This window comes from Pterocles gutturalis, unplaced genomic scaffold, assembly GCF_000699245.1.
Source record: "Pterocles gutturalis isolate BGI_N339 unplaced genomic scaffold, ASM69924v1 Scaffold53690, whole genome shotgun sequence".
NCBI classification, from domain to species: Eukaryota; Metazoa; Chordata; class Aves; order Pterocliformes; family Pteroclidae; genus Pterocles; species Pterocles gutturalis.
The window spans coordinates 1-10,774 of NW_010145379.1; the positions used below are offsets into that span (position 1 = coordinate 1).

A 10,774-nucleotide genomic window follows, 5' to 3' on the forward strand; every position below is an offset into this window, starting at 1 on the left:
CCTTCCAACACAAACCATTCTGTGATGCTAATTTATCTTGGCCTTGCAGCCTTGAGCACCCAGAGCTTCAGATCAAAGCCACGTGCCACTCTTCACATTGCACACACCCGCACTGACATGTGCCATCTGCTCCCAGCACAGGGAAATAAAAAGCTAGGCAGCCTGCCTTTTAAAAGAAGGAAATTTTGACTTAAGCACAGTTTTTGCTAATTCTAAAAATAACCCTAATTAAAAGCAAAACATTAAAAAAGCACCATTAAAAAATCCTATCAAGTCTAGAGCAGGCTCACCCTGCAGAATCTCACTTGAGATATTTAATATAATGATGGTCTAATTTGGGGCTTTAAAAAAAAGAAGCATGGTTGTCCTTAAGTTGCTTTCATTATCAAAAGACACCTGAAATGACAGGTTTTTGCTAAAAGCAAGCACAGCATTTTCTGCTTTGTAGCCACAGAAGGCCACTGACGGGAGGCCATGGTGTAGCTAGTCTAAGAAAGAATGGCAGCATGGAAAACCAGTGGTAGCTGTCACCATTTGAAAAAGAAAAACCACACAGGCACAAAAGGATGTGAATGCTATTACCCAGTGCCACCTGACAATCTGTTCCTCTCTATTTCCAGGCGTGGTGTATAATTACAATGAAGAGGGCATCCACAGAGCTGAAACTGGATGGGAGCAGTGCATCAGCATCCCACTAGTGCAGCCAGACATGTTTGGGCTTCTTCAGCAGTGGGATGAGCTCCTGGAGGAATTTTCTGCGGGAGAGGCCTGGCTTCCTCACAGGTATGTAGTTTAAAAGCTGGATGCAACAGGAGTTTTTAGGCTGGGTTGATAAATTGGGCTTGTTCCATTTTGGACCCTGCAAGGCTGGTGGTTCATTCAGAGCCTTGCTCCTGTAGAACACAAGAACACACGTTTCTAGCAAACCAGGCCAAACAATGCTGCCAGGCTGTCTTGAAACTTACTGGCCTTGCCAAACAGAAAAAGAGCATTTTTAAGTCCTAAGTAACAAACTCATTTGCTGGAATGTAGAAGCTCTAAAAGAAGAGATCATTTTAGGGAAGTGTTCTTTGGCAACAAAAAAATCCTGTGTGGAAAAAAAAGCAGTTCAATGAAACATTACCTTTAAGAAGGATGCTGCTGAGTAAAAAAAGTAGAAAAGTCCAGATGCAGTTCTCTAATTATTTCTTCCAGGTTTCAGCAGGTTTAGGTGTATTTGTACATAAAGGCTGACCACGCCAATGGGATTCTTGCCCAGGTCTTACCTCTGTTGTCAGTGATCAGAAATGCGAGACTCATTTCCAGCTCTTCAGCTGGTTCATAACATTGCTTTGGATAATTAAATACAGAAGGGCATATTTTGAATTAAACCATATGTTCCAATGAGAACGTTCAGTTCTTTATAGCCTTCCTTGAAGTTAATGCCTGATGACAGCATTACAAGTTACACAGCCCAGCTAAAAGCTGCACCGCCACGTGCCCAGGCCGGCTGGTGACAAAGCAGCCTGCTGTCCAAGGGAACACGGGTCCTTGAACTGCTCGTAGGTAGCTGTACGTGGAACAAACAGCCTGTCTGAGCATGGCTCTGGGCAGTGTTTCAGTTAATGAACACAGATGTCATCTCACAGAAAAGGAAAAAAGAAAACCACAACAAATCAAAAGCAGGTTTTAGCAATTCAGTATGTGCTTGACTATAAAATTTCAGAGGTAACAGATCGTCTCCCTAATACCAGGAGATAAAAGAATTTGACCTGGAGCAGAACTGTTAAATGTCTGCAGAACTTGTAAAGCCAATGGGATATGTGGCTGATAACTGTGGCAGTCCCCAGTGGCTTCACATTATTACAAAAATTAACTTGATGTCAAAAAAGCTTTGGCAGAAGGTGGGTAGATGTGTGCATCTCTTCTAGAAGCTTTTCTTTGGTTTTCCTCTGGCTGCCACCTCCTGACAAAGCGATCTGCTTTTTCCACAAACAGACCAGTGGCCACTACGCTGCTGAAAATGGAAGTTTTTAAGATGTTAAATTAACTCCTCTGTTTATTTTCTTCAATGGACAGGAACGGTGCTAAACTAATCCTGTAACTCCTTTGGGTTCAGGCCAAACCTGATTCTCATTTTCTTGGTTGCTTTTCATTTACAGCGGCAAAGAACAGTGGCAACAGCCATGACCAACAATATCTTAAATTCCTGAGAGATCCTGGGTTTTGTCAGGATATAAAGACATGCTTCCCAAAAATGAGATGCTAACGGGAAGACACAGAGGGTAATAAGTGTATTATAGAATCTTTTGCATTATAAATACAAAGTCTGCAGCCTTCTTTTCTTTTTTTTTTTTTTTTTCTCCATGCTCACAGTGTCTAGTATCCCTGGCTGGAAAGTACAACTTGCCAGGAATAGAATCCATTTAAGCACCAGCATTAAAGGAAGGTGGCAATAGTTTTTGGAGAGCTTGCGTGTCCTAATTCACTCAGTAAAATATTCCTCCATGCACAGTAATTAACAGATTAGTGCTAACTTATTAACTAGATAATTTTTCCTAGGTATGATGAACATGACCACAACTGCTACACGTACGCACTGGCATTCATTAACAGTGTCCTGGCTGCACAAGGAAAACCGCAAATGAGTAAAAGTGAATTTACAGAGAAATTTGTGATCCCAGAGACAAGGAGAGCTTCCAAATACCTGACTCTGCACCAGGAGCTAATGGCTAATGATTTCTACATTGTCCCTCTTCCCGATGAAGAAAAACAGTGCTGAAAATGACAAGCTGCTGTATTCAAACATCTATGACATGCAATAGGGAAAGGAAGTCTCAAGACTCCAAATCTCAGGGTTTAAGATGGATGATCTACTAATGTATTTAAAACCACAATTAACTTAATGTGTTAACCTGCACGTCATGGATGGATTGGGAAGCCGAACTTGTGCACGTGAATGAAACAACGTGCATACAATGTACACACTACAGAAAATTTCTATGGAAACTATTCACATGGAAAATTGTTCTCCTATTTACAGTCACTATATGCTCTGTTCCGCCAAGACAGAAATCATAACTGCTGTGTAATTAAGGGTTTTAACAAATGAACCATCGTAACTTAAGCTGTAGCCAACCAAAATGTTTTTTTCCTGTCACATTTGTTTACCGGTGGGTGAAAAAAAGGAATTTGTGCTTGTGTGCTGCTGAAATCCAGTCTGTGACTTAATGCAGATTCACCACATGGGAAGTTATTTTCCTTTAATTACTAATAAATATAACAACAAATAAATCCAGCCTCCTTGCCAGATATATTTTCCAATTCTTCTTTCCATTTTGCACATTTATCCCTCAAACTAAGACAGATGCTTATCATTAAAAGACACTCATTTAGCATCTGTATCATTATCGTCTGTAACAAGCAGAAGACTCCTCAGGATTTATCTTGGAGTTAAAACTTTAGAACGTAACAAAAATAAGTTTAAGTTAAAAGAAATTAAAAAGATCCTCTGAACAGCACTTGTACCTATTGTACATTACACAGAAGCGTATACTGAGGTCAAAATTCTGCAGTCCATAATTTTGTGCAATTTCACTTTACTTATATTCTAGTTTAAGAAAATAATTTCAGGTTTTTTTCCTTCTACTAATTTCTGCAAAGTAAGGTGGTTTTAGTCTTTAATTAAGTCTTCTCAAAGATGGAGAGGTAATCATAAACGATTCGGGTTTTGTCCACATCCAGTTTATAGTTCTGCATACACCAGCTGTATTAATGCCGCCCCCCAACACTCCCTAGCTGCATACACCACAACTTTACATGTTGCCCCCCGCCACATTCTCCCACTTCTTGCTAAATCCTAAATTATAGCTCCTTCAAAAGCATACTGAAAAACCACAACACAATAGAGACAACCAGTTTGAAATGTGCAATTCTGCTGCTGGTGGAGACCTCCTATCCACCCGCTCGTAGGGCAAGTCGGAATTTTTCACCTTGGATTTGGCTTACAAAAAGAACTGACAGTATGCTATTTAGAGTGAATCCAAATCCCCACCTCCATTTAAGTATTGTATTTTAATTGGTAAAATATAAATACAATGGCGAGTCTCAGTGCTATGGTACAACTATCTAATAGAAGTTATTTGATCCAACAGTACTGAAACATGATGTGCAGTCAGCTGCAGCTAGAAATAAACCACGTTTGCCACATATGCACTTTTCAGCTTCAAAAAGCTATTGCACAATTAACATTTTCATTTTACATCTTTCCAGTAGAAGTTGTATTATGAAAGCAAAAATTAGAAACTCTTCCACTTTGAGTTCCACATAGTTTCCTGCAGCCATGCCATGGCTTTACAATCTGAACTGCCTCAGTAAACAAGATTGTGGGTTTGTGCTTGGTGGGACACTCTGAGTCCACAGAATTTTACCAGCTTTGGAAAATTTCGTATGACCAGGAGGCAAACCCCCCTTGACAGTGAATGAAAACAGCACAAAGAAAATCCAAACCAACATCACTGTCACCAGCTATAGTGTATCCTTACTGTTGTAGCAAATGTGTTCTCTCACAACATGAGGGGAAGAAAAAAAAATATCTTAACAGCACAGTGAACCAAGGAAGCCTATTGTTCAAAGGCTAAGATGGAATTCAAAAGCCTGAATCTAAGACAGCAATACTTAAAATACAGTGTAGCCGATACTTAAAACTCCCTTGCTCGACTTGAAAGAGAGCTGAACACCTGCTGGGTTTGCTTGCTTCTTGGTTTTCTAAATGTGGCTTAGCAACAGTAAACATCGTATTTAAGAACCTGCAATCTAGACGATTAAACCTTACAAAAATCTTAGAAAAAGCAGGCAACCCGTGTAGCAAGGCAGAACTCCTCACCACTGTCCTATACTCTCTGTATCCAAACACAGCGGTGTTTGCCAGTTCGTTTTACAACATATGACAGGCCGGGGCAAAGGGAGTTACAAGCGCACTATGAAAACAAAGTGTCTAGAAGTGTATAGACTGTTGTAGTTGCTGAATAAAAGAGACGAAAGCAGTGATAAAACTGAGACTGATACTTGCCGAGCTAGAGGAACTGACTTCCTCTCACTAGCTCAGCAAATCTTCATTATTTTCTGCACAGTGACCCATCTTCAACAAAAGTAGGTGCTTAGACTCCAGAATTAATTTAAATCCTTGCACATTCTGTGAAGAGTTCCTCAGTTCTGAGCAGTGCTTCCGAAAATAAGCCACTAAATTCCAGGGTCTGGGCATCTAACAGCAATATTTTACAATGTTCAGTATTGCAACAACCATGTCTCTCCCCAAATCTAAGTCTGGGCGACTTCATCACAGCTACGAAGTCAGGTGCTGGTTGAAGAACAATGGTACCAGAGGCATCCCGGAAGGTTCTTTGACTCGCTGTAATTAGTGCTGGTTTTTAAACTTGAGGACTAGCAAGTTTAAGTCCTCATTTCTGAAGAAATGTAGGACCCTGTGCTGAGCTACAGAAGGAAGTTAGCCTTACAGTTCCCAAGTTCAACTCTGAAGAATCTGTGCAGTGTTCCCAGAAAACTGTGTGATCCCTCATTGCTTGGGCTTGTAGGGAGACACTGAGGCTCTGGACTTTTGTGGCTCTGCAGTCCGTGGTGCCTGTTCTGCACTGATGCCTGCAACTGTCCTAGTATTAAACATACCATTACTGATTGCTGCACCGAACAGACACATTTGCAAGTTTTAAGGAAACAAACAAGTATTTTGGGTCACGACATAGCTTTAATTTTTTCCCCTTCATATGTATTGTTATAGTTCAGTGATGTTTTTCAATACAACATTCTCTCCAGTAAACAGGACATACATCATTTTAAACAGCATTTATACATACCAACTGAGTATGGTGATAGGAACCATCCTGAGGCAATAGTTCATCATGAGAACATCAGGTCAAAAACAACAAGAAGTAGTTTTAAAAAAAATAAGTTTTCATATGTAGTCAGTTAAAGTTCATCTTGCTCACTGCGCTCACGGGAAGAAACCCAACGAGTTACAATCAGTTCCTGAAATAAAAACCAGCAATTATTATGGGGGGCGGGGAAAAAAAACAGCAGCAACTTTAAAATTTAGAAGATCTTAAGTCTTTAAAGAGCCTGCAATGCACCTCTCATGCCTTGGGGCACAAAGGAATCTAGTTATTTTATTGCAGCTACACATGCAAAAACCAAAGCATGCTAAATAGCGAGTGACAGTTCCAGGGAGCTCTTGCCACCAGCTGTCCAACTGCCCCACAGCAAAGCCACCCAGGCAAGGGAGGGACAATTACTCACCTGAACCTTAATTCTTTTCATACATTCTGGTGTCGCCATTTCTTTTTCAGTCATGTCAGAAGGTCTAATCAAATAGCACAACAGAAGTTCCTGTTGGTAAACAGAAACCACGAATACATGAATTTCAACTGATTTCTTTCTATATGAGTTTTAGATTAATTAGAAATGCAGATACCAAGCTTCCTACAGATGTCTTCTGAAAACCAGGCTGTGGAGGGCTGCGCACATCTCATTTTCCTTATGAAAGCATAATACTGCTATAAGATAAACTAGAATTCCAACACAACACCTGAGCACCATGGCTATGAGTGGAAGCACTATGTCTGAGGCTCTAGCACAGAAAAAATCTTCTGGAAAGATTACACTGTTCAAAAGAAAACCCTAGTAGATGAACAGGGCTTTAAAAACACAAGTGGCAAGCCGGAAAGAAGTGTCCCTTGGGTCTTTCTGCTGTTCCTCACACAACTTTTAATGTTCCTGCATGCAACATAACTTTAATAAGCTTCTTCCAGAATTCAGCTGGCTGTTGACAAAGGAAACTTGTTTGCCTAGTGGTAACTCACCATGTTCTACAGCAGACTGAAAACAAGAGGATTCTCTTCCCAGCCTCATGCCAACTCCCTGTTCTTTGGAACTAAACTGTACATTTATAATTTTAAAGCTATTTTAAAACTAGCATCTTACACTTACCTTAGAAGCGTTAACAGTTGTTCTATTCAACCCAGACAAGGACTTCCAGCTGAGTGGTCTGCGAAGAGGACCTTCAAAATTATCATCAACTAATTCAGCAATGACAGAGTAACTGGAAAACAAAGCAGAAAGGACAATTCACAGAACAAAAAATTACCATTTTAGGAAGATAACGAAACTTAAGAATTAGAGCCTTAAACAATATGCCAGGATGCAGTAACTAAGATGTGAAACTTAAGTCTCTTTCTACTAGGAAAAAAGAAGATGAAGCTGTGAATATGCTTCCCGGCACTTTCCTGCCCGCCCTTCTGCTGATGCTTGTAGCATTCTCTTATGAATGCCCATTGGACATTTATAACCAACTTGTTAGCCAGGAGTTCAACCTGACTAGCTAACAAATAAAGACAATTATCATCCTGTAAACTAAATTACATTAATTATCCATATCATAACTGCCCAGAGAAGCTGTGGGTGTCCCATCCCTGGAGGGGTTCAAGGCCAGGCTGGATGAGGCTTTGAGCAACCTGGGCTGGTGGGAGGTGTCTCTGCCCATGGCAGGGGGTGGCACTGGGTGGGCTTTAAGGTCCCTTCCAACCCAAACCCTTCTGTGATTCTATGTTTTTATGATTTTTAAAAGTCAGTATTACTAAATCAAATTACTTTCCTGAGTGCATTCATCATATGAGTGACAAGTATGCTCACTGCAACTTTTAATTTTTAATGTCTTACTACTGTTACATGAATTCAATGAAATTGTGTTATTTAGTACCTCTGCTAAAAGGACTTTTGCATTCCAGTATGAATGTATCTGGCAAAGTATTCTGAGTGAAGAGTATGTGCTTAACCAGTGAAGATATTAAATTAGTCTGAGACAAACTTACTAATATGAAACTAAGAAATTAGACAGAAACATGAGCTTCAAACCTTGCGTGATAGAAGGCGGGGCCTTTTCGGTACAGCACTGAAATGAAATAGAAACACCTTAGTTAGATATGCAGAGAGCTTCCATCTGAGTTTAAAACTGGAGTCCGCAAATATTTTCAAATGTTTTGTAAGTTTTAATTACAGAAGACAAAACTTCAACACTTTTGAATTCTGCTCAAAATTAAGTTGTCCCAGCAAGTGAAGAGACAAAACAAACCCATGGGAGCAGCAGGGTGACTTAGGGCAGGGGAGTGACAGGTAAAAGATAATATAAGAGAACGAGTGGACAGTTAGGAATTGCCCTGGGAAAAGGTTTAGGATGGATTTTTTTCTGCAATAGACTCATGCGTTTAATGCTGTATTTGCACCAGAAGTTGAGCCACTGGAGTACAATTAAAAGATCACAATAAGCTATCAAATTTCTGTTCCAAGCAAGCATCTTCCACAAGTTTTAGGAGAGGCACAGGGCACAAGTTCTTACATACTGCTCACAGATGCACTGAAAGTTCCTTCTTTGTGCAAGGGTACACAAGAGTCATTGCCACTGGACTGCTGTGACTGAACTAAAATGTTCTATTTCCTGTCTGCCCTTTGTCAAGAGCTTGTAAGAGGGGACTTTAACTAGCATAGCTTTTCTTATACAGCTGGCTGGCACAGACCCTGTCAGGAAAAGGAGGAGCAGCACTACACTCCAGTGACAACCATGATTTGCAAATTATCCATTGTAAGCAATTGTAGTAACATCAGCTCTAAGAAGGTACTGCCAAAGAACACGAACCTAGAGGAGCTCAGGAGTAAGGCAGAACTACTACTAATCCACTTTCTTCCTCTGGGACAAATCGAAAGGCAGTGATATGCTGAACAACAAATTCAGGCCAGAACACAAATGAACGGTGAACAAATTCGTACCAATTTCACGTATACATCAGGTGATCAATAGCAAAACCCCACACACAACCCAGGGTTCAGCCAAACTGCCACACTGATCCAAAGGACTAGCTCAGCACAACCTTGACATACTCAGACACACAAAACCCCAAATGACAGAACTGCAGCAGCAGTATTAGAACACCTGCTGGTTTGCATGCATACATTCAAAAAAATCTCTCCCTCTATGCACATTTTCCTGTAATGACGGACATTACTGTGCTGTTTATGCTGACAGGAGCTGAATACAGTTCTTGAATTACTTAGCAAGGGATTATGGACACTAATTATTTCAGTAAGATTAAAAACAAACCAGCAAGTCCCTTATCCCTCCTACCCCCTGAAAAAAAAGCCCCATACAGAGAAACAGCCTTAGCACTCAGTTCAGCAGAAGCCCAGCTTCCATTAAACTGGATGAATGACGAGAGGCACGGACTCTGATGTGAACTGGGATCTAGATACAGACCTGCTGTTCCAGAGACTGTCACGTTAACACTGCAGAAAATGTGTTTAGAAGGGGATGGAGAAACTTGGGAAAGGAATTTCAGTGCAATCCTGTATTAATTATTAACCTCATTAAGCAATCCAACAGGCCTTTTGAGCTATCTCTTCAGCTACTGGATATGTGATGTTATTTCCACTCACATCCTAAATTCATTGCTAACCCATAGTCTAGCCAAAAATGTCTTTTGCCAACTGCAAGCAGCAAAGCCTGCTCCAGTCAAGCAGCTCCTCATCTTTGGCCCTGAAGCCTTGCACTGCCTGAAAAGAAGTCAGTTGCAAATGATTCCATTTCTTGAAGGAAGCTACTCACAGAGATCAGTTCCATACTTCAGCCCGACTTTGGCGACCCAGCCCTTACTGCGGAAGTAGTGATACGCCATGTAGGTAGTTTTAAAATCAGGCTTCACTTCGCTGAAAACTTCCCATAGCTTCAAAATAGTTAGGGGCTCCTAAAAGTCTCAAACAAAGGCATAAATGTGACTATATTAATATTAAGCAGACACAGAATGCTGTGTGTAGTAGAGCATAACAGCCAAATATCAAATATCACAGTCTACTGCAACGAGCATGAACTTTGGGCAATAAAACATGGAATCCCTAAATGTAAGACAGACACCTGTTGATTCATTTACTGGTTTTTTTTTTATCATTTCACAACCAGTCCCATCATGCCCTTGGTTAAAGGAAAATCTGATAAACCTGATAAACTAGAAGCATAGGTTTCAATTATTTTGTCATTAAATTAACAGTAGCTCGACATTCTTATAGATTAATGCTTAAAACTCCAAGGAATTTCCCTGTTTCAGGAAAGAGAGAATTCACCATATCACTGCTCCCATATTTGTTTTCCCCATATTTCCTGCCTTACAACAAAAACCTTTCTCTGCAGAAAGACCATGCTTAACTGTATTTGCCTTGGTAAACACAAAACTTTCAGACCAGTATTTCATAAACAGAAATATCATTACTTAAAAGCAAAATTTTCTAATGACTCTATTTGGTATTTCCTCCTTCAGAATTAACAGCATAAAATGTTGCCATAGCAGGTAAAAATTTCAGACAAAACATATCCAAACTAGTGGTATCCCCTGTAAAATTAATCCAGTCTCTTACCTCACCATAATAAATACTTAAACATCCCAGAGCATACACCAAGAAAAAAGCCTGAAAAAACAAACAGAATAAGTTTAACTGATAGCTAGACTCTCTGTGTAGTTTATATTCCAGAGGCTCTAATTAATTTTATACAAGAAACCTAATGTCATGAAGACAAACAAGCTGCCTGAAAGTCTCCTTTGAGATCTGTCTTCATGACTTCATTTCAACAGACACAGCACTACAAAAAAAATTTATACATGTGCCGTAGAGTCCTGAAGGCACAGTGTTAAAACTCACACACGCAAATATATTTAGAATCATGGAATGGTTTGGGTTGGAA

General features: G+C 40.1%; 1 protein-coding gene across 1 annotated transcript; it reads left to right on the forward strand.

The window, feature by feature from the left end:
- Window positions 1-620: 620 nt before the first annotated feature.
- On the forward strand, window positions 621-2,761 carry MKRN2OS (MKRN2 opposite strand; the record flags this gene model as incomplete). Its single annotated transcript, XM_010085342.1, has 2 exons — window positions 621-783; window positions 2,542-2,761. Coding segments are annotated over 2 exons (383 nt in total), but the record flags the coding sequence as incomplete, so codon positions are not given.
- Between the last annotated feature and the right edge of the window lie 8,013 nt (window positions 2,762-10,774).